We start from the raw sequence: 25,829 nt of genomic DNA, 5'->3' as shown, positions 1-25,829 counted from the left end.
GGGTAGGAGGAAAGTAGGAAAGGCGAGGCCACAGGGTCGCCATCCACTCGAGGCTTTTGCGTTTGTGGTGGCCTCGTCTCATTGGGTTCCGGCGCAGGTCCAGCGACTTGGGGTTGCGGGCATTGGCGGGCGTTTGCACGTGCGAGCAGAAGTAGAGATACAAGGCTGTCGTGCACCCACAGCCACAGCAGAAGAGAAGCTCCAAGCTTCCCACACCCCTCACCACTAGACCGCCGTGCCAGCGTGCCGCCCGCCTGTGGCCGCTGCTGAGTGGTCGAGAGGCTCGCAGTGCAGCCCGGTGGATAAGTGAGACCCACCTGATTACTCCCCACTTGCTCAGTCCTCACCTCTCACCTCGCAGCACCTCCTGCAACCCCCCATCTGTGCTGTGTAGACCAGGTCTTGGGCTCTTAGCCGGCCACCTTCTCCGCTTTCTCAAAGGGCTGCCCGCCTCGCCGACCGCTACGAGGGCTGAAGCCTCGCCCCCTTCTCTGTGCCCCAGCCTTACCCCCATCCAACAATTTGCCTGTCCACCACGGCCAAACACCACAACCGCAACCACCTCCACCTCCACCTCCACCTCGACCACCCTGCCCACTGCCCTCGTCCGCCCGCCGCCAACAAATTCATTGTTCCATGGTATTCGAATAACCCGCACCCCGGGGTTCAAGCTGTGTGCAATCCGCATTAATCTGCCGCCCACGCATCAGCCCCGGCCCGCCGCAGCCCAGCCCGGCACCGCTCGAGATGGATCCTCCCAACAAGCGACGCAGGCTTGCGCCCAAGGTCCCAGAACCTGCTCCTATTCCCACAGCTTCAGTAGCCGCGGCCGCAGCAGCAGCAGCAGCAGCCGCCACTGTTCCCACCCCTGCGACCACGCCCCAACAGGCCCAGTACAGCCCCGAGCAGGTGAGCCCCCGGGCCAATTCGACCCCAGATGCCCTACTGCGCGTGCTTCTTCTTGGGCTGACTGCCATGTCCTCACAAAACAGACCCGCCAGCACTTTCCCGTGCAGGAACCTGCCCATGCGCAAGCCCATGCCGCTGAGCGCCATGACTTTGAATCCTTTGCCCGCCACCTGCAGGATGCCGCCATGCTCATATACCGCAAGATGGAGAAGACGCCCTCCTACACCAGCGCCTCCGTCCTGCTCCTGCGCTGGGAGGAGGACACCTCCGTGGAGCACGAGCTGGTCGCCCTGGAGAAGGTCTTCCGCGACAAGTACAACTACCACACCGACAAGTGGGCAATACCCACCGTGCCAAACCCTAGCATCAAGCTCAGCCTCCAGATGGCCGGGTTCATGGACAATGCGAGGAGCGATCACTTGCTGATCATCTACTACGCCGGCCATGGCTACGTCGGCGCCGACAAGCAGCTGTATTGGGCAAGGTAAGTAAACATGTCCCGACAGGTGCCATGCCACTCTTTCGGGCCAGGCATCGTGTGTCCAGCAGACTGACCATGCTCCGTAGCAACACCCGCGAGGATGCCTGCAAGCTCAAGTGGAGCGGCGTGCGGTGTCTCTTCGAGGATGCCTCATCCGACATCCTCCTCCTCCTTGACACGTGTGCTATCCACGATGCCCCCGTGGCTGGCAGCAACGGGGTCAAGCAGGCCATCGCGGCCTACACGCCCAGCCAGCGAGATGCCGAGTATCCCACTCGCTCCTTCACAGCACACCTGGTTGATTCTCTGTACAAGCTCAGCTCCGGGAGGCCTTTTACTGCGCAGCGCCTACACGATGAGATCATGCGTCGCAGGAGTGACGACCTGGCCGCCAGGCTCAGCAACGGTGGGGCGGGTAAGCCGCTCCCGGAGAAGGCCCCGACTTTCTTCCCACTCACCCCGGGCAAGACTCAGAATCTGACCCTGGCACCTATTCGCCCGATGCGCACCCCCACACATGACACAGAGACAAAAGATGGCACTGGATCCGGCCCATTGCCTGACCTTACGTTTGATGAGGCTAGAGTGCTAGTCTGCACTACTTTCGTCGGTGACGCGAATCCGGACATGATGTTCTACAACCAGTGGCTGCAGAAGAAACCGCCCATCGCTTCCAAGATAACCATGGAAGGCATGTTCCTTGGGCCTCCAACCATGCTCCTGATCTCCATGCCCCAATCCACCTGGAATGTTTTCCAACACGACAAGGTTTGTTGCTTCCTGGGCTACATCAATTCCCACAACATGATAGACCTGTACAATGGTCTAGTCAAGTCCACGCCTGTACCGCCTCTCAACCACAAGGCAATGGAGGATGGCCGCATCCTTCTCGAGGCCCGAGAGGCCGCCGCCAGCAGCCCAGCCAGCAAGAGGCGGCACGAGGCGATTGCCCAGCAGGCGTCTAGCTACTCAGAGTTGCCAATGCGGCAGGAGGCGCCGCCCACGAGGAATCCTCTCCCGAGCTCAGCCCCCTCAGCGACCGTGCTGGCTAATACGGCTCCGGCAAGGGACGACGGCGAGGACTCGGCCGAGATGAAGGAGGCAGCCGAGCAGCTGAAGGCACTGAGTCACGTCAGGCACATGAGCGACGGGGCGGCAAGCGCCGCCTCTGACCCACGTCAACGGGACTCCCCATCCTCAAACGGCGCCAGTGAGTCTGGCATGGAAGATGTTCGCTACTCTGCGGACCTGAACGGTACTGTACCGAAACCAAAGCCGACCACACCCGCGCGGAAACCTCTTGCAAAGGCGCAGCCGAAACAGGACACCCGGTGCAGCCACTGCAGCCATGCTCCTTTCAAAGATTCCTCGTCGCTGCGCAAGCACATCGCGGCTGCCCATACCCGGCCATTCCCCTGTGCTTTCTCCTTTGCCGGATGCACCAGCACATTTGGCTCCAAGAATGAATGGAAGAGACATATCGCATCCCAGCACCTGTGTCTGCAGTACTACCGCTGTTCAGAGTGCCCATCCAGTGCCGCCGAGGGCAAAGGTAATGAATTCAACAGGAAGGACCTCTTCACACAACACCTGAGGAGGATGCACGCCCCATTCGCCATCAAAAAGGCACTGTCAAAAGTCGACAGCAAACTGAGCTCCGACTGGGACAATCATGTCAGAGACTTACAGCAGTCTTGCCTGGTCACACGCCGCGAACCGCCTCAACAGGTTGCTTGCCCCAAGCCCGAATGTGGGAAGGAGTTTGAGGGTCATATCGCCTGGGACGAGTGGACCGAGCACGTAGGTCGCCACATGGAGAAGGGAGACGGTATTAGGCTTGGCGTCGACCCCATGCTGGCCAAGTGGGCCCTGGATGAAGGTATCATCGAGCGGGATGAAAATGGGGGATACAGGTTCTCCACACAGAACGCCAGCAACGGAGATATAGAGCGACGCGATTCCATCGTAAATAGCTCCTTCATCTCGGACGGAGGCAAGCTGGGGGTGGAGCACAAGGCGGACAAGCTGGATGACATCGCAGGTGGCGAGAAATCCGAAGACAACTTCGAAGACAACGTCGAAGACAACATCGAAGACAACATCGAAGACGACGAGCACGATCCCAACTCAATTGTAGTAGCAACATCCACCGCGATGCACGACGACCGGATGGACACAGACGACTAGGAGATTAGCTGTGTTACGGACGCGCAGGCGGCACTCGTGATGCGAAATCAGAGCCCATTCGCCTTTGTCCGAAGGCAGCGCGGCGCCTCCGCATTGAAGAGATCGGGTTTGTGAATACAGCCTCCACACATGACCTCTTAGGGCACTCAGGCTGCCACGAGATCCCCCTCCGAAGGACGGAAAAGGGCGTTTGTGGGGGGGGGGGGGGCGGCATGATTAGAGCCACACCAACTCTTGCAATTCACACAGCGGGATATCACCTAGAAAAAGCCACGTGCTTGGGACGAAGCAAGCCTGGAATAGCATGTGTGTCTTGCGAGACAAACCCACAGGTGACCTACCGGCATTGGTGAAACGGAACGACCTCGGAAGGTCCGCATGCGACCAATGCCCAACAGTCTCACAGTTTACCGAAAAGCTGCTGGTATTCTGGCTGCATGTTGCATAAGCAATTTAGAAGCGTGCGGCTTTGAAGCGCAGACATGGCACGCCCAGAAGAGCCTTCGCCTGTTCCACCCTGATGAGGATTCGAATGAATGCTACCGGGAGGGATTGATGAAAAGTTTCAGAGGCTGAAAGGCATGATGCGGACACACGACGGAGTGTGAACAGGGCTCAAAAGGTTTTATGAAATCCCTGGGGATGGAATTTTTGAACGCATTTCCGAAAGACCTCCCGCGGGTCTACAGGTCTTGACTTGGAACTTGGGAAATAGTCCCTGTGCCAGTCCTTACGAGTCCTTTACGATGAACGGAGCGATCTGTGACGGCCCTCCCATAGGGTGTCCCTTTGCGCGACGCAAATGGGTTACTGATTTTTGCGTTTTCTATCTTTATTTGCGGGAGTTAGGATCATGCGCGACCTCCGCGGTGTTGTTGAAAACCAATTGGTGTGGGTTTGCTGGCATAGCGGTTCATTTCCATCGTGCGATGTGGAGCCCTTTTTTGTACATACTTGATTGAGTGTTCTCACCTGCTGAGACTCGTGGCCCAGACGAACATCGAAGACTTTGTGCTACTCAACCTTGATTGATAACTTGGACCCTCGGTCCAACCACGAACAGAAGCACCGCATTTCTATGGAAGCCTGGCTGAGCTGCTGTCGCGTGTATGTGACAAGCGGTGACCGAGGTCAAGGCGAGCCTCGGCGCAGAGCTAACAGGGCAGCGTGGACCGGCCAGGATCGTCAGGATCATCGCTTGATTGATGGCCCGGCGGGGCCCACATGTGCACTGCGTTGCAACCCTGCCAGTCGCCCGCGGGACCGAACTGAGGGCACCCGCCTGTACGGAGTACACCATGCTACATGTTGCATGATTCTTCACGTTGTTCTCGCCGGTCCATATTACCACGGTCGCTTTACCCCGGATTCCTAGCGTGCGACTGCCGGTACACAGTAGCTGCGATGGAACCCCAAATATATCGAATTCCCAGATTCCCTACTCAGGAACGAGGTCACGAGGGGTGCTCGTGGGTCGCAGCGAACTTCTAGATTCGGACGTTTCTACTCCGCCCTCGGGGGTGTCGGAGCCTGGGCCTGATTGTCGTATCAATATGCACCGCGGTGGGGTGGCACTTTCAGCGCGCGGGTGGGACCTGCATGAACCTCGCGCGTGTGTGTGTGTATGTGTGTGTGAAGGGGAGGACACATAAAAGAGACATGTTTCCACGGCGGAGAAATGCCTCCCGGGGAGCTTGGCCGTGCGTCTGTCTGTCTGTCTGTCTGCCACTGAGCCCTGAGATATGAGCACCTAGGTGTACAGTGAAGAAGCAGCGCGTGTGTGGAATTTCCTGCGCGTACCATTCGGACTTCAGGAGCGCCCCAGCCACCACTTGTCACGATGGTGAACCTGTTCCGCTCCCTCTCGCTGCTGCTCTCAGCAGGCGCGGCCTATGCTTCCCTCCAGATTGTGCCCGGGGCGACACTGACCGGTGTAAGCAAGCCAGCGCATCCCGCACGCACCTCACAGCTTCAAAGCGCATGAGTTACTGACGACACGATCCTCCCACAGACCAACACGGGCGCCCACGTCCAGGCGCACGGGGCGGGGGTCATTCAGGTCGACGGGACGTACTACCTGATCGGCGAGGACAAGACGACGGGCTCGGCGTTCCAGAACGTCAACTGCTACTCGTCCAAGGACCTCGTGTCGTGGACATATGTCGGCGCTCTGCTGTCGCGCGGGGCGTCGGGCGACCTCGGCCCCAACCGGGTGGTCGAGAGGCCCAAGGTCATCTACAACTCGTCCACCCGCAAGTATGTCATGTACCTGCACATCGACGACTCGTCGTACGGGGAGGCCAAGGTCGGGGTTGCCACGGGGGACTCTGTCTGCGGCAAGTATAACTACCTGGGCAGCTGGCGGCCGCTGGGCTTCCAGTCGCGTGACATCGGGCTCTACCAGGACGATGATGGGAAGGCCTACCTGTTGACGGAGGATGTATGTCTGGCCCCTCCTGCAATCCCATCACTCACTGCCCGCCCTCGACTGACCGACCTCACATCGCAGCGTGCCAATGGCCTCCGGATCGACGCTCTCACCTCGGACTACCTGAACGTCTCGTCTGCCGTCTACACGTTTGGTAGCTACGAGGCGCCTGCGATCGTGAAGAAGAACGGCTACTACTTCCTGTTTGCGTCGAAGCTGACTGGGTGGAACGCGAACGACAATGTCTGTGAGTATCGTCACTCTTCTCCTTAGGACCCGCAGCAGGACTGACGTCAGCAACAAGACACGTATTCGACGAGCCTGTCGTCCGGGTGGTCGGCCTGGACGACTTTTGCGACGGCGGGCAGCAACACGTACACGTCGCAGACGAACTACATCCTGCCAGTGTCCAACAGCCTGACGATGTACATGGGCGACCGCTGGGTGTCGAGCAACCTGTTGGCATCGACCTATGTGTGGCTGCCGCTGACCTTCTCGGGCACGACGGTCAGCATGGCGAACCAGGTGAACTGGATCCCCAACGTGGCCGGGGGCGGGGCGTGGACGGTGGGGCCGAGCGAGAGCCAGCCCGAGGGCGAGACGGCGGTGCTCACCAACGGGGCCAAGACGGTCAGCTGCAGCGGGTGCAGCGGGGGCTCGGCGGCCGGGTACATTGGGGGCAGCACCGGCGGCACGGTGACGTTCAACGGGGTGGCGAGCAGCGCGGGCACGACCAGCACCATCCGGATCAAGTATCAGAACGGTGACAGCTCCCAGCGGTACGCGGACGTGTCGTGCAACGGGGTAAAGCAGAAGGTTGCGTTCCTGCCGACGGCCTCGGGCAACGGGACCCCGGGGTCGAGTGTTGTCAACTGTGCGCTGCGGTCTGGCAGTGATAATGTTGTTGTTGTCTCGCAGACTGATGGGACGTACGGGCCGGATGTGGACAGGATCATGGTGCCTGCGAGCTAGAGACTCGGGCATGTACCTAACACGTACGTGAGTATATATGTACTGACTGTTCCCTCAAGTGCTGCTACCAGTGTTCCGCAAAAGCCAAGAAAAGTATTCTCTGACCATGAGCTTTGGATGAGATGGCAATTGAGACGACAAGGTTCGTCCCGTTGCCAAGCTGCCAAGTTCAGAGTCACCTGGGCAGACTGACACTGACACGGTGACTGTGGGCTCTGCCAATTTCCCCACCCAGAGAATGCTAAAATGCGGGGTACATGGTCAAGACTCAGATACCGCATTGGGGCCCCTCGAGGCCTGCAATTCGCCAGCTTGCTGTGGGGGACTGGGCGCTGGGGCAGGGGGATCCCGGGATGAGGGGCAACAGTGCGGTGACCTCACCAAGCTCACCTGCCCGTTGCCCGACAGCTCCAGCCTCCAGCACCCTTCGGCCTCATGTCGCTCAAATCCTCGCCTTCGCCGTCAGCCGGGACGGCCACCATTATACACCATCCTCGCTGCACCGTCCACGGCCCGATGACCATGCAATAGCAGCTTCCCAGTACCAATCCCGCCCTCTCCCGCCTCTTGCCCCTGGCCAGCACATGCACCGTTTCTCCGCGCCAAGGCCGGGGTCTCGCTGCAGCCACCCAGCTGCCACCCAAGCAACCAAGTCAGCCAGGCACCAACCACTGTGGTAGTCTGTCTGGTGCTGGTCTAACAAGTTTGTAAGACGGCCAGCAGATGCCATGGTCGTCATTCGACGTCAGCTGTTCCCTGCCTGAGGATCGTGAGGGGAAGCCTGAAGCCTACACACAAGCCCTTGTTGGGTGTGGATACGAGCTCCCTTCGAACAGGCTCTCGCTTACTGGGGAAATGTCTGGCCCAGCCTCTAATGTCAAGACAATATAAGAAGGTCTCATGTCACTCCTCCCATCTCTGACTCGGACCTCTCCTCACTCCCAACCTGCACGCGCCAGCCCTTGGCACCGCCAGAGCAAGAGGGCAGAATAAACATCACCGCCACGCGCCCCCTCACCATGGCAAAGCCAGCCCTCCTCCACTGGCTCTTTGCCACCCTGGCGTACGCAGCCCCTCCCTCCTCTGTGGCGCTCAGAGATGCACCCGGCGACGACCTCCTCGCTGCCTGTCCCGGCTACTCGGCTTCCAATGTCAAGACCACGGCTACCGGCCTCACGGCCGACCTGGCCCTGGCAGGGCCTGCGTGCAATGTGTACGGCGACGACCTGCAGGACCTGACCCTTGAGGTCACATACGAGACTGCTACCCGCATCCACGTCAAGATCCAGGACGCAGCAAACTCCGTCTACCAGGTCCCCGAGTCCGTCTTCCCCCGCCCATCCGCCAGCTCCGCCAGCTCCGCCGGCAACGGCACATCAGCACTCAGGTTCGGCTATGTCGAGTCGCCCTTCTCCTTCAACATCTCGCGCGCCGACACCGGTGAGCTCCTGTTCGACACATCGGCCGCCAGCCTCGTCTTCGAGTCGCAGTATCTGCGCCTGCGGACCAGCCTGCCTGACGACCCGAACTTGTACGGCCTGGGCGAGCACTCGGATCCCTTCCGCCTCAACACCACCGACTACATCCGCACGCTGTGGTCGCAGGACTCATACGGCATCCCCAACGACGCAAACCTGTACGGAAACCACCCCGTCTATTTCGAGCACCGCGGGGCCGCCGGCACCCATGGCGTCTTCCTGCTCAACTCCAACGGCATGGATGTCTTCATCAACCGCACCGACGAGGCCGGCCAGTACCTCGAATACAATACGCTCGGCGGCATCTTCGACTTTTACTTTGTCGCCGGCCCCGGCCCCCTGGACGTCTCGCGCCAGTACGCTGAGATCGCGGGCCTGCCGGCCATGATGCCCTACTGGGGCTTCGGCTTCCACCAGTGCCGCTACGGTTACCAAGACGTCTTCGACGTCGCTGAGGTTGTCTACAACTACAGCCAGGCCGCCATCCCCTTGGAGACCATGTGGACTGACATCGACTATATGGAGCTTCGCCGGGTCTTCTCACTTGACCCCGAGAGGTTCCCTCTTGACCTCGTCCGGCAGCTTGTAGACCACCTGCATGAGAACGACCAGCATTACATCGTGATGGGTGAGTGCCTTGCTGTCCCCTATGAGCCGCAGTATATCCTCCCTGTTTGGGAGGGAGACATGGAAAGACAGAGTCGTAAAACCTCGTATCTGTGCGCAAGAATGTCGAGTTTGAGCCCTTTCGTGATACATACTGTCTGCTCACCACCCCGACGCCTCTGCGTCCGGGGTCGCAGAACAGCGCCATGCTCGACTTTTCAGCGACCGAGGTACATTCTGGAGTGCATGGCATTCATTGTGCAAAGAAGGCATGACATGAGCGGACAAGGATTGGGGTGACGCCTTGTGGAACGAGCACTGACGTTAATACTACCACAGTTGACCCAGCGACTGCCTACTACGACTACCCAGCTTTCAACCGTGGAGTCGAGGACAACATCTTCCTGCTCCGCGAGAACGGCTCTGTCTGGCAGGGCGTCGTCTGGCCAGGTGTCACCGCTTTCCCCGACTGGTTCGCCTCGAATATCTCGTCGTATTGGAACAACGAGTTTGCACTTTTTTTTGACCCAGACACTGGAGTTGACATCGATGCCCTCTGGATCGACATGAATGAGCCATCCAACTTTGCTTGCAATTTCCCTTGCGACAATCCTTACGAGCAAGCAGAAACCAGCGGCAACCCACCCGAGCCGCCGCCTGTACGGACATGGCCGCGTCCGCTACCGGGTTGGCCTTGTGCTTTCCAGCCACCAGGATCGGACTGCAACACAACTGCACAGATCGGGTCAAGGAGCATTCGTGAGAGCGGCCTCGAGGTTCGAGGGTCGCTCCGGGGCCAGCCTAGAGGGCCGACGCCCGAACAAGTCGATCTCCGTGTCCGCCAAGAGCCAGGACAGCAGCTTGGTCTGCCTGGGCGTGATCTGCTGTATCCCAAGTATGCGATTCACAACAAAGCCGCATACCTTCCGGAATGGAATGCTGCAGAAGGAGGGCTCTCGAATCACACCGTGAACACGGATCTCATCCACCAAAACGGCCTGACAATGTACGATACGCACAACCTGTACGGATCCATGATGTCTGTGGCATCTCGTGAGGCAATGCTTGAGCGACGACCTGAACTGCGGCCCCTGATCATCACCCGCTCCACCTTCGCTGGTGCCGGTGCAAAGGTGGGTCACTGGCTCGGCGACAACCTCTCAAACTGGGCTCAGTACCGTGAGTCTATCCGGACCATGCTGGCCTTCGCCTCTGTCTACCAGGTTCCCATGGTTGGTTCCGACGTGTGCGGTTTTGGCGACAATACGACCGAGCCGCTCTGTGCTCGCTGGACGCTGCTCGGTGCATTCCAGCCTTTCTTCCGAAACCACAATGGGTATGTTCCCAATATCCCTCAGGAGTTTTACCGCTGGGACACTGTCGCCGAGGCGGCGCGCAAGGTACTCGACATCCGTTACCGGCTGCTCGATTACATCTACACAGCGCTGTACCAGCAGACCGTCGATGGGACGCCGCTGCTCAACCCCGTGTTCTATCTCTATCCAGAGGACGAGGAGGCGTTCGGGTTGGAGTTGGAGTACTTCTACGGCAACGCCCTGCTTGTGGCACCCGTGACGGAAGAGAATAGCACGAGTGTCGATGTCTACTTCCCCGACGACATCTTCTACGACTGGTACACCGGCGTACAGGTCGCCACGACCGGCGGCTACACCACGCTGACGGACCAGAATCTGACCGATATCCCGCTGTTCCTCCGAGGCGGCGTGATCGTGCCGCTGCGGACCGAGTCGGCCATGACCACCACAGAACTGCGGCAGAAGGACTTCGAGCTGGTCATCCCGCTCGGCGCCGACGGCACCGCGCGTGGCCAGCTGTACCTAGACGATGGCGTCAGCCTGGACCAAGGCGACGCAACCACCCTCGTGCAGTTTGAGTACGCGGACGGCAAGCTCGCAGCCACTGGCAGCTTCGGCTATGGCGACGCCGTTAACGTGGCCAAGGTCACCATCCTGGGCGGGCCTGCGTCCGGCAACGACACCGCCGTGCTGAAGGACGCACTCAGCGGCGCAGTGAGCTTCAACTTGGACAAGCCGCTCACTGAGGGGTTCGAGGTACAGCTGTCCTGAGTCCGAGGTTGGCGGGATATTGTCGATAGATAGCCACTCAGTCACTCCGTCCAAACTTACATTTTCCCCATCCTACACAACAAACAGTGACTATGTACATGCAGATTCATGGGTCGAAAATCACGCGGAATCATGGAGTGAGTCTCTTGATCCACAAGGGCAGCGTTCGACGTTCAGCATAAAGTGAACACCCCTAGAACGTGCACTAGCGTACCGCGGTGGAGGCATCTGTTTGGCACCTTAAAGCCTGTTTGACGAGCAGGGAAGTAGTGCCGCGGCTTATCCGTGACAGACGATAGTAGGCTCCTGCTATTACTGATGTTGAGCAGTTGTGGGTGACGGCAGATCAGCTGTCTGCATGCACGCAACATATCACACGGCCCTGCAGTGCATCCAGGCAGTCTCTCCCTGCAACGCGTCACACGTAGCGTGGCCTGCCTCTCTGCCGGGCTCTGTGTACTTCCTCTGGCTAAATCTGGCGTATGGAATACTACAAGGTGGTCCATCGGCGGCTGTTACTAATGTTTATCCGCCTGTCTCTTCACCCCTTCGAGGCTCTCCGATTGGGACACCTCAGCGAGACCCGGGTCGTCGCATCTAACACCGCGCAGCGTAGCATCCTTGGGGCCCCGCAGAGGGCCCCATGGCGTCCAGGATCTGGGGCTACTATGCTGAGGCTGCTGCGGCTGCTGCGGTGGCGGCTAGCTGCTGGCTCCCTTGCCTTTGTGAAAAGCCCACGGGGCCGCTGATTTCTGGGCCCAGGATGTCTCAGCCTCTACTGCAGGGGCCCCTCGCCAGTTGTCTTGAGCTGAGAAGCCCGCACGTCTCGAAGCACGTCTTGAAGCCCGCAGGCGTTTGCGGCAAGACCTTGCTCCCTTGCATGTGATAAGAAGCAAGAAGCAGGCAGTTGGTGTCTGTGAGGAGAGCTTGCGAGAAACTCCCGAAAGGAGCCGTCTAGAATCCCCAGCCTGAGGGCATGAGTGAGTGTGTCCGTGATCAAGATATTAAGACAAACGGCGCACGGTCGGTGGCTGATATTATTGCATGACAGGCACCCCGCCAGCCGGCGTCGACGTGCAGCTGATGGTCGTCATCACCACGGCCGATGTCGCGTGGCTGCAGCCATCAACAAGAGTAACATGTCCGTGCCAGTTGGAGGGGAGGGGAGGAACAGACCGTCCCGAATGTGATCCATCCTGCCTGCCTGCGAGCTCGTCGGCAATCCGTGCGCAAGTCCTGCCCGTGAACAGAGGAGAAGAATTGAGACGAAGGGTCCAGGTTCGCCTGTGGTGCTGGCTGCAAGGTTGTCCGGGCTTTGAGCGGCGGGACAGGGCTGGTCGACGGCGGGAAGGTCTGTTACCGGCGATCTAGACTAGTCACTGTGTGTTGGCATCGCCCGTTGCGGCCCTGATCCCTGGAGCCGAGGACTTGGGACGTTGTACTGTGCCCATTTGTTTAGTATTATTATTAGCTATAGATGATTACGCAGGTGTCCGTCCCACATGGTCCGACTTCTTTCGGTCTGAACTTTTCAGCTCCGTGCCATCACTGCAGGTTATAGCGTCCTTCCGTTATTTTTATTACCGCGTCTTTGGGACGCGGGAGCCACTTCTACCGTGAATACCACGATGGCAAGGACGACGCATGCGGCGCGTCGCATCATGTTCCTGGCAACGGCGACGCTCAGATCGCGCACCATGGATGCCGCTTAGCGCTCCGAGGGCGGACGCTATACTGACCAAACCCATCCATCTCGTCCCAGTGGTCAATGATCAGATTGTCTTCTACCTAGGCAGGGATGATATCGAGCGTATATGTCCCGCCGGTCTGTCAGGGCTGCCAGGGCTGCCAGCTCTCTAGATCGATCTACACTAGTATATTGATAGGGGCTGCTAAGGCTATCAGTGATGAGGAGAATTTGATAAAAGCTAGGGATGCTGTCGTCTCGGCACAAAACGACAGGGTACTGCCGAGATTGCCTCACAGTGACATTGTTTGATCTGCATATTTATTCGAGGATTGGAGGATGCGGTCTACACCGCGACAGAGCTGCCGGATGCCACTCTGAGACTGGATCAAGCACCTTGGAAGGGTTCCAGACATATCCCAAAGGTTGGTACTGAAGAATCTTGCCAAGGAGGCGGAAGGTAATAAATCTCTACGTGGTTCATGAAGGCGCGGATCGATGCAGATTCTTGGGGAGCCTGGGGAGAACCACACACACCGGATCTTTTCTAGGTACGGAGGCCGGACCGATCGAATATAGACAGGGGTGTCCTCTGCTATACCGACCAACCTTGATAAATCCTCGCAGATGTGGGAGAGGGCAGAGGGAGGGACAATCAGGGGCGAGATGAAACCGACGCCCACCTGCCTTAGCCTGGTTGCCTGGCTCTCGAGATGCAGTAGCTCCAGTGATAAGGTTTGAACTACTTGGGCGCAGATCTGCGTCTGCCGTAAATCACATCCCAATCGAGAAGTAACCGCTACCCTCTTCCTCGACAATCGGCCGAGGACTCGGCACTGCTAGGAAACGTTCTTCAAAGCGTGGCTATGTTCTCTGCATGCTCCTGTGGCCCAAAGCTTGTGGTCGGACGGAAACCCAGTAACTCACTCAGGTGCCCCGAGTCAAAAGGCCAAAGACGACACGCACAGGTCGCAGAATGTTCTTCCCGCCCGAAGCGGCCCTGATTTCCCTGGGCTGGGCAAAGGAGGCGTATGAGTTCGCCGGGTTGCAGGCTGGTGTTTGAGGGACATCCCGGCCGAACCATGGGGCGATCTCGCGCAGTCGATGGACTTTGCCTAGTAGGGGTCGAGGACATGTACGAATCGGATGATACATCACGTCCCTAGCGCCAGAGGCTCTGCTATTACTCTGTCATAATTACCACGAGCAAAGCCACACATAGTAGTGCAGATGTCGGCCCTTCCTGTGCAGGGTCCAAGGATGCCTGCTCGCCTGGCAGCTCTCTGGCCTGTGTCTTGACTGGCGTGGGCTTGGGGGCCTGTTAGAGCAGATTTTGAATAATAGAGTGTGGGCACCCTGTGTCTCTGCCATTTTTGTCCTTGTTCTCAAGTCCATTGGTGATGCGTGACCCATATCGACGACAAAAGCTGCCTCGAGCAAAGCACCACGTCACCCCAAAGTCACCATGGACAGCTCGAAACCTCAACTGAATCTTGATGCTGCTGGGATATTCTGGGTAACATGGTGCGGCACGTGGACCTTGTTTGTGTGTGCTGCAATGGGATTCTTGTGGTATCGTCGGGACACACCACTGCTACGGATTCGCGACCTCAACCTTTCCTTTGCCGCCATTGGCTTCCTCCATACTTACTGGATGGCGGTACAAATGGCCTATATTGTGAAGCCTTTCCCACCGCAGGCAGAGTATTGGATCATGGGGATATATCTTCCCTTTGGCATCGCCCTATTTCATGCCTCGAACTCCCGTTTTCTTTACGTCGCTAGGCAGCAGAGGAGGAGGTTCGTCCGCAAGAGCTACCAACAAGAACACACGCCTACGACAATGTTTGGCCGACTACTCGGGCCATTTCAAGCGCTGAGCCATACTCGAAAAATGCTTGTGGTGATCGGCATGGGCATGGGTTTGCAGGTAAAGCATGCCACAGAGTCGTGCTCCTGATGTCTAGATTAACATTGCTTAGCTTTTCCTTACCGTACTCATGTACCTGCTCTCCAAGAAGTTCCACCCATCCTTTGGCGTACCGGGCACCGAGGCTGTAGGGAGCCCATGGGATGTAACTCAGAAGCAGGCTCGGGGCTGGGAATGGTATGTCCTCCTAGGTGAAGCCCGGGTATCGCTGGTAGTGGCGGACTACACTGACACACCCGCAGGTGGCCCTCAATAATTTGGCAGTTCTTTTGGTCCTGGATAGTAGCTCCTGTTGTGCTATGGCGGGCAAGACGGATACACGACACCTTAGGGTGGAGAACACAAACACTTACTTGTTGCCTCGCAGGGTATGTTTACCTGGATGATCGAACATTGAAAATTGCCTTGATGATGTACTAAACTCCTGCCAGCCTACCCGCAACGCCAATGTGGCTCATATCGCTTTATGTGCCCGGTATGGCCCGCGTCAACAGATACTGGATACCTCCACAATGGTGGGTCAATTCCAAAGTGGACTTACATCCATCACAAGACTAACAAATCCCTAGGATTGCAATTTCTATTATGCTCATAGAGATAATGTCTGTATTTTTCCCATGTTGGCAGGTGTGGAAACAGCAATCACTACGACAAGAGACCCTTGATATGATTGCCGTGTGGGAGTCTAAACGCAGCAACCACGGGGGCGGGGGCTCTTCAACACTGGGCGCTACCAGCGTCATAGGAGGAAGCCCATCCCAGAAAACGTGGAAGACCATATCTGCTGTGGAAAAGTCGAGTACGATCGACTCGGTGGGCACCGCTTATTCAGGGGAGAGCATGTTGAGCATGGGTGCCCTGGAGTACGTCCTAGAGCACAACCCGGACCCACTCCGACAGTTTTCGGCACTCAAGGACTTCTCAGGGGAGAACGTCGCGTTCCTCACGGCTGTCGCCGAATGGAGGAGTCGGTACCGGGCCACAGGCGAGGGCGAAGCAGCAAGGGAAGCATACAACAAGGCCCTGCACATCTATGTGGATTTCATCAGCCCCAAGGACGCCGAATTCCCAATCAACATCTCCTTCCAGGATAAGACCGGCCTGGAGGCTATCTTCGAGAAGGCAGCAAGGGTCTTGTACGGTGACCGTGGACTGGCCAACAGCCAAGCTACGCCTTTCGCGCCCGGTTCAGGTTGGCCCCGCGAGGCGCAGGCGGGGCGACCTTCGCACGCGTCCGAGAGGCCGATCATTGGGTCGAGGACGAACAGCAACGCCGATGTTGAGCTGAGGGCAATGGCGGACCGCATCGCATATTGGGGTGAAATACCTGCGACGTTCGACGGGACCGTGTTCGATAGGGCTGAGACCAGTATCAAGTATCTTGTTCTTACCAACACATGGCCCAAGTTTGTAAGAGATCGAAGGGAGTCGGGCGTGTCGCTGACTAGCTGTGGATCTGACGGGCATAGAGGCTCATTTGTATCTAGAGTGTCAAGGATATTGTCCTGTGAATATTAATGTAAGACAGCGTACAATGTTATACAGTACAAAACCTAGGTTGGCCGCCTTTTGTACCTGAGTATCTGCTTGTGTCTGGGTACATATGAGTAAGGGGGAGAGTAAGACTTTTACTACTGACTATGAGCTATGGTACAACCCAGTAATTTGTATTATTACAATGTGGTTTCGCTTCTATTCCGTATACGTCTGAGGACATACATGGCGCCTTCATACGGTGGTAAGCGCTCAAGACCGAGGCCCGTCTATAGCTTGCTTTTGTCCGCAACCAGTCCATAAGTCTTGGGAAGACTCTCCAACAAGCTCCTGTCTATCTCATCCACACTCCGAAGACCAGCACAGTTCATCAAAATATCCATATCAGAAAGCAAGCCCCTCATCACATGCCTCACCCCTGCCTCACCCATGATGGACAAACCCCAGATCCACAGTCGCCCAATGAAGACAAACTTTGCACCAAGGGCCAATGCTTTCACCACGTCTGCCGCCCCACGGACGCCGCTGTCGAAAGTGATCACGAATCCTTCCTTACCCCCAAGCCTTTCTACGATCTTCTCCAGGGCATCTAGGCTTCCAATGGCACCATCAACCTGCCTGCCCGCATGGTTGCTCACCACAATACCTTCAAACCCCAGGTCAGCCGCCTTCTGGGCATCATCAACCCGCTGGATGCCCTTGATGAGGAAAGGCTTCCCGCCGCTAATCTCTTGCCACCTCTGCCTAGCCCAGACGGCCTTGTCCCACGACCACGCCCGCCCGTGCCAGACGTTGTCAATCCACAAGGCACCAGCCTCCTCGGGCTGTGTAGCCGGGTCGATCCCACGCTCCCTCAGCCGCTTCTGGAAGACGGGGTCCGACAAGCCCAGATCAGCGCCGATACCCCGGTAGAAGGCGTAGTTGGACGTGGCAACGTCGTCGTGCCGCCATCCTAGCTGCCACGTGTCTGTGGTGAGGATGCACGCCGTGAACCCGCACTTGTGGGCCCGTGTCAGCAGCGAGATGGTCAATTCGTCGTCGTGCGGCATGTAGAGCTGGTAGAACCGCGGCCCCGGTGGGATCTTGTCCGCCTGTGGCGTGTAACCCTCCCGTGTCGCCTTGCGGCCTTCGTCGTTGGCCTGGGCAACGTCCTCGATGGGATAGGAGCCCGCGGTCGATAGTGAATAAGGGATGCCGAGCTCGCCGGCCACCTTCGCGACGGGGAGCTCGCCCCGCGGGTGATAGATCTTGTTGATGCCGATAGGGGCGATCCCGATCGGTGCAGAAACCTCGTGTCCGAAGATTTTGGTCCGCATGGAGCGTTCATTAGTGTCCACCAGTTGCTTTGGCACGATCTTGTGCCTGAAAAAAGCTTGTCTGTTGGCCAGGTGGGTATGAGAGAGGCCTGCGTTTGACGATGCATAATACCTGCAACAGGACTGTCAGCCTCCAGCAGTCTCTACCTAGGTATGAGTGTGGTGCCCGTCTGGTGCCAAGGGAGTATTCATGCGCACCATCCATTCTGTGTCAGTTTCTCTCTGGCAAGTTCTTCTAGCTTATCGGGGTCTAAGGACCATGTCAGAAGCTGTGGTTCGCATCAAGAGCATCACGCGGGGAAATATTTGAGGGTAGTTAGTTTACTAACGAGTGTTGAAAGGAGGAACCTCTCCTTCATTGAGCTTCCAAAAATTATCTCGCTGATATAGACCCCACGACGGGTCATTTCTGGCCTTGATGTGAGGTGAGTTTGGGTCCGACATGATTGAATGGTGCCAGGCTGTACAAATGTAGATCTTCTATGAACGTTTACTCCATGCTCGTGAATTGGGGGGTTGAAAATGGTCAGAATAACGCTCCAGGGCCACTTTATAGGACCTTGCGTCGAGCCCATGTCCTGTGTAGACGTGTGATGGCAACTCCTTGGTACACCAAACTAGACCCGTTGCTAGTCGTGACGTAACAGACGGGCTATCCACCTCAACGTCATTCTTGTTCGGGAATTACTAGGTTCCATTCACCTAGATGAGAACTCATGTCCATTGCAACTGCCGTGACGCCGCAATAGTATTTCCGATAGAGCCAGAGAGTTTTCAGCGGCTGCCCAGGTGCTAGCGTAGAAGTTGACTTACAGCGTCAGCAGCGCTTGGCTGACTATGCCTGACTACAGCCTCCGCACGGAGCCCTGGAGGTCCAATTTTGTGCACATGTCAGTGGTGATACATTCACAGGTGATGGGAGAGCCAGGATGGTGCCTGAGGTAGCTGTTTACCCGGCCGCAGTATCGGATGACATATCGCTGCGGCTTCATTTATTGGAAATGAGGGCAATTTCATTTTGAATAGAAAAGTAATAGTAATATCTCCTCACTGAATGATCTAGATAAGTTCAAGATTGAAGAACTTGCCGCGCTGGGTGAAGATCGGCCGGGAGATGGATGCATGGGACTCATCTCAATAAACAACATCTGGAGCTGTCTTGTTCAAACCCCTGTGTGGATAGTGTCTACTGCAGTTTACAGGGAAACACTTGTGCGAGGAATATTCGATGAAGCAAAGCACTAGCTGTATACAATGGCACATAGTCAGACAAGATGTCGGGGTGCATCGTGCAGTGGTGGTTATGAGTAATAGTGCGATCTCAATGTTAAAGCTCCGAGGTCGGCACTACCTAGGTACGCTTAGCATCTTGATAATGGCCACACGTAAGAAGCCTTGAGCCTTAGATATGTGAACCATCGGCTTGCACAAACAAGGAACACAGAATCATTTTGTGGCCTTGCAGTCCGCTGCGCGGCCTGGGACGGAGCCGGAGCAAGCCCGAGGCTACACGTGCCACCTAAGCAATTCCAAGGCTCACACGCAGTGTAAGAGCTCTCGGGTAACAAATTGTCGCCGAGATGGCGGGGGAAAGCCGATTACCGGGTCAGAGACCAGCACCCACAACTTTCCTGGCAGGCACAAGCAGGTACTTAACCTGCATTAGTACCGGTAACACATTGTCTGGTTTCGTCTATTCTGTATACATCTGAAGCCACACACGGCGCCTTCATCCAGGGCTTCTAAAATGGCTGTCATCCACATAGGTGAGTTCCTCGCCTTCGAAAGTCCATGCTCTAGGACAAGAGCTGACCAGGAGCCAACATTTAAACCTTGGAAGTGTTGTTCAAATTTCGACCCGATGTCTCTCAAGAACATAAAGATCATTTCGTGGCTGAACTCAAGAAGTTGAAGAGTCTCCCGTGTGTCCAAGATGCCCAACTCACGGTTGGCGGGCCTTCTATCACCGATCCCATCGGACGGAGCAAAGGGTTTGAATTCGCGCTCGTCAGCCGACACAAGGACAGAGCTGCCCTAGCAGAGTACCAGGCATCTAAGGAACACCACGAGTAAGAATCTCATCTTTTGGTACTGTGCCGACTCTGCATCGGGGCATTTGACTGACGAATCGATATCACAGTGTCGTGAGCAAGTTGCTCTGGCCATTTCACGAAGACGTGTGCCGCTTCGATTTCGAGACTGCAGATGAGGATTCGAGCGAGTCTTTGATCTAGTCCATGTTATAGGAAGACCTGATTTGTTGTCAGATCGGTGTTGGAAGTCTACGGTCAAAATAGTAAAATCATGTACAAAATCTCTCAGACCATGAAGAACATTGCAGATATTTGAATAGCATGCGAGTAAGCGAGCTAATCAAAAATTGGTACTTCGTACATTTCTAAATCGACCCCAGGAAACTATCATGTCACCACTATGCACGGAGTAGTAGTCTTAGGTATGTGCAGTCATTCCGGACTACCCAGCCCTAACCCTTCTCGGTGGCTTCAACTTTACACGCCGAAGTCGCTGTAGGCTGAAATCACCCATGATCGGGTTTAGTCCGACAGGCAGACGGCCTTACCCCGTTGTCGATTGTTCTACAAAGTCTCGAATTCAATACATGTCAAGCCGTGTCGCCATCGTGAGAAGACTTTGCCAGGCTACCAAGCACAAATTGGACAGTTCCCAAATATCCTGGCATTAATTCGTCGCGACACCACCCGTGCGTGGACTTCGTCCATCATGTCTTCGGAACGGTCCGACCTCATCAGCGTCCCATCGGACACAGCCCTAGCATTTGCTCAACGGCTGCTGGAGGCCAATGGCGTCTCACCCTCAGACGCAGCCATAGTCGCAGACAACCTCGTTTCAGCAGACCTGCGCGGTGTCGACACGCACGGCATCAACCGGCTGCCATCATATGTGAAGCGAGTGCGCCAGGGCGTCCTGGACCCAAAAGCCCAGCCCACGCTGGAGCAGACGACGCCCGTGGTGGCGCAGGTCGACGGGAAGAATGCCTTTGGCGCCATAGTGGCCAAGAAGGCGATGGCGGCGGCGGTGGAGATGGCCCGGACCTATGGAATCGGCATGGTCTCGTGCAAGCACAGCAACCACTTTGGCATGTCGGCCTGGGTGGTGCAGCAGGCCCTGGACGCAGGCATGATGTCGCTCGTCTTCACAAACAGCTCGCCGGCATTGCCGGCTTGGGGTGCCAAGGAGCAGCTGCTTGGTGTGAGCCCCATTGCATGCGGTGCCCCCGGGGAGCCGATCCCGTTCATCTTGGACATGGCCCCGTCTGTGGCAGCCCGGGGCAAGATCTACAAGGCTCTGAGGAGGGGCGAGGGGATCCCGGACGACTGGGCGCTGGACAAGGAGGGCAACCGAACGACGGACCCGGCCAAGGCGCTCGACGGCGGCGTGATGCTACCTATGGGCGGGCCCAAGGGCTCGGCGCTGGCCATCATGATGGATGTCTTCTCGGGCGTGCTCTCGGGCTCGGCATTTGGTGGGGATGTGGCCGGGCCGTACGACCCATCACGGCCTGGCGACGTGGGGCATTTCATCGTGGCTCTGAAGCCGGACTTATTCATGAGCACGGAAGAGTTCAGGAATCGCATGAAATATGTGTATGAGAGGGTAGTAGGATCGGAAAAGATGCCTGGCATTGATCGCATCTACTTTCCAGGGGAAATGGAGATCATCAAAAGGGATGAGAGGCTTCGTTCAGGCATTCCGTACGCAAAGGCCGAAATCGAGACTTTAAATAAGGAGGCAGAGGCAGCGGGGGTGAAACCACTTGTATAAAATGAGATGCTTTGTATGATCAAAGTTTCTGCTCTCTGCCAGTGGCTCACGGACAAGCTTGCAACTAACACAACTACCTAGGTAACTTAGAGAACTTTGGAAGCTAAACCAAGTGATCAATTATTTTGTGCAGCCTTCTCTGAAGTTGAGAACTCGGACCAAATGTGCTTGAAATTTTATATATAGCACATTCTAAGAATAATTAATCTGACAGATCTTAGCTGTCGGGCGATTGATCAGCGAGGCTGGCACTGGCACAGTGCGGCACCCATTCACTCGGGAATTCCCCGGCAGCATGCAAGCACGCAACCAAACTAAGGGTGGTAGGTAGATATGCACGTTGGCCAATCGTTTACATATGGGGTATCGTAGCATGACCAGAGCTCCCACCAGGACAACAACAAGATTGCAATCTCGCTGTCCCTTGTTTCTCACATCGGATGGGTATATTTGAAGTGTCCTATCATCACCCACAATGCCAGAAAACAAGGGAAGCCCATCTCAAAACGCACGAGATGCGAGCCAGAGTGAGGGGAACGAGACCACCCTGGGCATTCCGGACCACCTTGCCGACTATGACCTGAACCGGCCCATTCAACCGATCAGAGGGATGAGACAGGGCCTCCCCAACTACGGCGATCCTCACTTTGCGCTCTTCTTGAGAAAAGTGTTTATCAAAGCTCTTGGATACAGTGAAGATGCACTCTCGCGACCCATCATCGGCATCGTTAACACATACTCCGCGTTCAACCCCTGCCATGCAAACGTGCCTCAGCTCATCGAGGCGGCGAAGAGAGGTGTTCAGTTGAGCGGGGGGCTGGCTATGGAGTTTCCTACCATCTCCATCCATGAGAGCTTCTCGACGCCAACGAGCATGTTTCTGAGGAACCTGATGAGTATGGACACCGAGGAGATGATCAAGGCACAACCTGTGGATGCCTGCATTGTCATAGGAGGTAAGACGTATTCTTTTGTACACACTGCCCCCGAATATAGTTCCAAGTGGTTGTATCGGAGCTCTTTGGGCATGGCACGCTGACAATGATCAGGGTGTGACAAGACAGTCCCAGCGCAGATTATGGGAGGGATCTCATCCGGTAAAGCTGTCCTCCCCTTGATCACGGGTCCAATGCTGGCCGGCAGTTTCAGGGGACAGCGCATTGGCGCATGTACGGACTGCAGGAACAACTGGGCAGCTTATCGCGGGAGCGAGATCAACATCGAGGAGGTCTCGGAGCTCAACGAGGAACTCGCGCCCAGCGCAGGCACATGCGGTGTCATGGGGACCGCATCGACCATGGCTTGCATAACGGCCGCTCTCGGACTGATCGACCCAAGAGGAGGCGCAACCGCCGCAGCTGTCTCGAGCGCCCGCCTGCGCATCGCAGAGGAGACGGGGAAGAACGCGGTGGCGGCCGCAGCATCCGTCAGCGAAGGCGCAGCTAGGCCGCTGACGCTGGTCAACATCCTCAGCGAGGCGTCCTTTTATAACGCCATCACGGTCCTCCAAGCCATAGGCGGATCAACCAACGGGATCGTCCATCTGCTCGCCATCGCCAACCGTCACCCTGAAGTCGCGGGGAAGATCAGCCTCCAGACGATCGACGACATCGGCCGGGCGACGCCGCTGCTCCTGGACCTCAAGCCGAGCGGCGAGAACTACATGACGGACCTGCACAACGCAGGCGGCGTGTTGGCTCTGCTACATACCCTGCGCCCGCTCCTACGGCTTGAGGCATTGACCGTCACAGGGAAAACCCTCGGCGAGCTCCTCGACTCGACTCCCTTCAGGCCGTTCCCGTTCTCACGGCAAATCATCCGGCCTCTCGACAACCCCCTGCACCCGGCCTCATCGCTCTGCGTCTTACACGGAAACCTCGCCCCGAACGGCGCGGTCATAAAGGCAAGCGCCAGCAAGTACCGGCACCTGCTCTCGCACCGCGGGCGCGCCGTGGTGTTTGCCGGCCCCGCGGACCTGGCCGCGCGGATCGACGACCCGGACCTGGACGTCGACGAGCACAGCGTGCTGGTCTTGCAGGGGATCGGCCCCATCGGGTTCTTGAACCCAGGGATGCCAGAGGCTGGACTGATTCCTATTCCCCGAAAGCTTGGTGAGAAGGGCGTTAAGGATATGCTGCGTCTGAGTGATGGCCGCATGTCTGGCACTGCTGGCGGGAGTATAGTGCTGCACATCTCGCCCGAGGCTGCGCTGCCGGCAAGCGTGCTAGGCGTCGTGCGGACTGGAGATCTTATCGTCTGCGATGTCGAGAACAGGAGGTTGGAAGTTGAGTTGAGCGACGAAGAGATACAGGCTCGAATAGCAGACAGGAAGGAGAGGCTTGAAGGAAAGAAAGAGTGCCGGGGCCCCGCCGATGTAAGGAGGAAGCCAACCCGAGGCTACAGAGGGCTGTTTGAACGTCAAGTAAATCAGGCCGAGCACGGCGTCGACTTTGATTTTCTCACTGTTGACGGTGCTGAGTGTAGTTTCTGATTTACATACAAATACACCAGTTGACGGAGAAGAGGCTTCCAAGGTTGAGGAAGTTCTGGCTATCTGAACACTGGCCGGCATGGCACTGCCGCACAACTGCCTTGTCATCCCTCTGGCCCTCATTTCTTTCGAATTCCCGAGTCTTGCGTTGCCCCCAAATCTAAAGCCGACATCTGGGCTGACTGGACATTGACATGGACACGGAGGAGAGGGGTAGTAGCCGCGGTCCTTGATCATGTCCGGATTTCTGCGCAGGACTAGATGCTACACCCCTCTCCCAGCCAGATGCAATCGCGTCCCAGTAGGCGGCGCCGTCCTCCATGATGAGCGAACAATGTCCTGCCTTTTGGAAGCGCAAAATATCTGCAGAAAAGCCCTTGGCAAGGGCTTGATTCCTATGCTCCTCGACATCTTGAAGATTCACAATGTCGTCCGCCTCTGAGGCCAAATACAGTCTGGCTGCCTTGGCTGAGAAGATCTCAGGGTTGTTCAATTGCTGGCGTACCTTCTTGGCCAAAGGTGTTCTGAGCCCAGTTGCCTCCATTCCTGCCAACGTCACGGCGAGAACGAACAGAGCTGCGCTGCCCAAAGGCTTCAGAACAACGCCTTTCGGCAAAGAGTGAGCACCGGCCCTGTGACTGCGAGAGATGTCAAGGTCTCCGGGACAGCTGTCGAGAATGATCTGTCTCAATGGCAGTGGCCCTTGGTGTCCCGTTGTTGCCAGCACGGTGTTCATTGACTCGAGCAGCTCAGCCGCCGTATTGCTTCCACCCAACGAGAACATATGGAGTAGCACTTCACCATTATCGGGCTCGCCCAATAACTTGTCTCGTCCTTGAACATCTAATCCTAGTCTCCGAATTTCCCGGAGCGCTGGCCGGAGCCTCCTACGGAGACCGGTACTGCTCTGAGCAAGATACTCGCTGAGTGTGGTACGGATGAGAAGAATTCTGGAGCAAGGCCAAAGACGATGGTAGCCCTGGGTATACTTCTCGATCCTTTTAGTAGTTGCCCCTCCGAGCCATGTGCATAAAATGATGAGAGCCGGAGGACGTCCCCTGCCACGACTTCGAGTTTGTTGCGAACGAAGTGTTGGGTTGTTGTTGTTGTTATTGTTGTCCTTGTCCTTGTTTCCCCCGGTATCCCGAGGCTCAAAGAGCCAGATTTCGTCCCCGAGGTTTCTGAAGCGAGGAAAGGACATTCTGAAGGGAGAAATAGGGTCCAAGTTGTACAATATAATTCACAAGTCATTTCTAGAAGACGGGAATGCCCCAGATACGGAAGAAGCCGAGTCTCAGCCAGCCTCTTTTCTATTATAACCATACATAGCAAGGGAGACGCCCCATACCCCAGGATCGGACCTGGGACAATTCTCCCCGGGACCCTTGGGATCGGGGAGATAGACTGAAAACATCTCGCAGGAATGAGACGGGGTGGCCGAGCCAAGCCAAGAGAACAGGTGCAAGGGAGGTCGAGAAGCACCCACATGGCGAGCACGGTAGGATCCCCGGGACAAAGTCTCCAGCGGCAGGCGCAGGCAGGAGTGATAAAGGGCAGCGGGCTTGACAAGAGTGGACGAATAGTGAAGAGACTTGGCGACAGCCACATTCGCTGAAGGGCGGCCGCATACCTGGGTACGTTGCTGAGTGACGGGCCGGAGAGGTGTGTCTCATCTGTCATGAATTGTAGGTCTCGGGAGCCATGAGCCGATTGCAGCAAACTCGGCCTGTGAAAAGTGTGGGGAGACGGAGATAACTTCGAGTGCTCAGACCAGACGCAGGGAGCATGCTGGGTCGTGGGGAGAGGGTATTTGCAGGGCCCGATTTGACAGGCCGTGCATGGGCGAGGGGCTAGGGCTCAACCAGACATAGCTGGAAGCTGCCTCTTCACCTCAGGCTGTTTGCAAAAAGACCCGGCGAAGGAGATGACCATCATTGATTCCAAATGTGCTGAAAGTGT

General features: G+C 56.8%; 8 protein-coding genes across 8 annotated transcripts; 6 read left to right on the top strand and 2 right to left on the bottom strand.

Moving 5' to 3' along the window:
* The first annotated feature begins 367 nt into the window (after nt 1-367).
* Nucleotides 368-4,661, top strand: KVR01_001952 (uncharacterized protein). Its single transcript, XM_044783378.1, has 3 exons — nt 368-909; nt 993-1,393; nt 1,477-4,661. Exons 1-3 carry the CDS (start codon nt 748-750, stop codon nt 3,575-3,577), a joined length of 2,664 nt encoding a protein of 887 aa, XP_044649907.1. The 5' UTR covers nt 368-747; the 3' UTR covers nt 3,578-4,661.
* A 580-nt stretch (nt 4,662-5,241) lies between these two features.
* Nucleotides 5,242-7,030, top strand: KVR01_001617 (uncharacterized protein). Its single transcript, XM_044792589.1, has 4 exons — nt 5,242-5,510; nt 5,589-6,017; nt 6,087-6,252; nt 6,310-7,030. Exons 1-4 carry the CDS (start codon nt 5,418-5,420, stop codon nt 6,975-6,977), a joined length of 1,356 nt encoding a protein of 451 aa, XP_044649572.1. The 5' UTR covers nt 5,242-5,417; the 3' UTR covers nt 6,978-7,030.
* Nucleotides 7,031-7,484: 454 nt separating this feature from the next.
* KVR01_001300 (uncharacterized protein) lies at nt 7,485-11,373 on the top strand. The gene is made up of 2 exons (XM_044789109.1): nt 7,485-9,083; nt 9,401-11,373. Exons 1-2 carry the CDS (start codon nt 7,997-7,999, stop codon nt 11,146-11,148), a joined length of 2,835 nt encoding a protein of 944 aa, XP_044649255.1. The 5' UTR covers nt 7,485-7,996; the 3' UTR covers nt 11,149-11,373.
* Nucleotides 11,374-14,393: 3,020 nt separating this feature from the next.
* On the top strand, nt 14,394-16,276 carry KVR01_001305 (uncharacterized protein; the record flags this gene model as incomplete). Its single annotated transcript, XM_044781749.1, has 6 exons — nt 14,394-14,635; nt 14,717-14,765; nt 14,818-14,889; nt 15,008-15,133; nt 15,540-16,175; nt 16,253-16,276. 6 exons carry the CDS (start codon nt 14,394-14,396, stop codon nt 16,274-16,276), a joined length of 1,149 nt encoding a protein of 382 aa, XP_044649260.1.
* Nucleotides 16,277-16,528: 252 nt separating this feature from the next.
* KVR01_001837 (uncharacterized protein) lies at nt 16,529-18,019 on the bottom strand (the record flags this gene model as incomplete). Its single annotated transcript, XM_044781928.1, has 3 exons — nt 16,529-17,687; nt 17,774-17,825; nt 17,905-18,019. 3 exons carry the CDS (start codon nt 18,017-18,019, stop codon nt 16,529-16,531), a joined length of 1,326 nt encoding a protein of 441 aa, XP_044649792.1.
* Nucleotides 18,020-20,164: 2,145 nt separating this feature from the next.
* Nucleotides 20,165-21,379, top strand: KVR01_001969 (uncharacterized protein; the record flags this gene model as incomplete). Its single annotated transcript, XM_044782572.1, has 1 exon — nt 20,165-21,379. Exon 1 carries the CDS (start codon nt 20,318-20,320, stop codon nt 21,377-21,379), a length of 1,062 nt encoding a protein of 353 aa, XP_044649924.1. The 5' UTR covers nt 20,165-20,317.
* A 475-nt stretch (nt 21,380-21,854) lies between these two features.
* On the top strand, nt 21,855-23,969 carry KVR01_001265 (uncharacterized protein; the record flags this gene model as incomplete). Its single annotated transcript, XM_044790924.1, has 2 exons — nt 21,855-22,335; nt 22,429-23,969. 2 exons carry the CDS (start codon nt 21,855-21,857, stop codon nt 23,868-23,870), a joined length of 1,923 nt encoding a protein of 640 aa, XP_044649220.1. The 3' UTR covers nt 23,871-23,969.
* A 61-nt stretch (nt 23,970-24,030) lies between these two features.
* Nucleotides 24,031-24,654, bottom strand: KVR01_001409 (uncharacterized protein; the record flags this gene model as incomplete). Its single annotated transcript, XM_044785016.1, has 1 exon — nt 24,031-24,654. One exon carries the CDS (start codon nt 24,652-24,654, stop codon nt 24,031-24,033), a length of 624 nt encoding a protein of 207 aa, XP_044649364.1.
* Nucleotides 24,655-25,829: the final 1,175 nt, after the last annotated feature.

This window comes from Diaporthe batatas (genome assembly GCF_019321695.1).
Source record: "Diaporthe batatas strain CRI 302-4 chromosome Unknown Contig00002, whole genome shotgun sequence".
Taxonomy (NCBI): Eukaryota; Fungi; Ascomycota; class Sordariomycetes; order Diaporthales; family Diaporthaceae; genus Diaporthe; species Diaporthe batatas.
Note: the sequence above shows the minus strand (reverse complement) of the source record. Positions and strands in the feature narration are given on the sequence as shown.

Bases quoted from the DNA above. Each gene is read 5' to 3' on its own strand.
- KVR01_001952 (XM_044783378.1), top strand. From the start codon at position 748: ATGGATCCTCCCAACAAGCGACGCAGGCTTGCGCCCAAGGTCCCAGAA. The intron at 910-992 runs GTGAGCCCCCGG...CTCACAAAACAG, and splicing joins CCCAGTACAGCCCCGAGCAG to ACCCGCCAGCACTTTCCCGT. The intron at 1,394-1,476 runs GTAAGTAAACAT...CATGCTCCGTAG, and splicing joins AAGCAGCTGTATTGGGCAAG to CAACACCCGCGAGGATGCCT.
- KVR01_001300 (XM_044789109.1), top strand. From the start codon at position 7,997: ATGGCAAAGCCAGCCCTCCTCCACTGGCTCTTTGCCACCCTGGCGTAC. The intron at 9,084-9,400 runs GTGAGTGCCTTG...ATACTACCACAG, and splicing joins CCAGCATTACATCGTGATGG to TTGACCCAGCGACTGCCTAC.
- KVR01_001617 (XM_044792589.1), top strand. From the start codon at position 5,418: ATGGTGAACCTGTTCCGCTCCCTCTCGCTGCTGCTCTCAGCAGGCGCG. The intron at 5,511-5,588 runs GTAAGCAAGCCA...ATCCTCCCACAG, and splicing joins CCGGGGCGACACTGACCGGT to ACCAACACGGGCGCCCACGT. The intron at 6,018-6,086 runs GTATGTCTGGCC...CTCACATCGCAG, and splicing joins CCTACCTGTTGACGGAGGAT to CGTGCCAATGGCCTCCGGAT.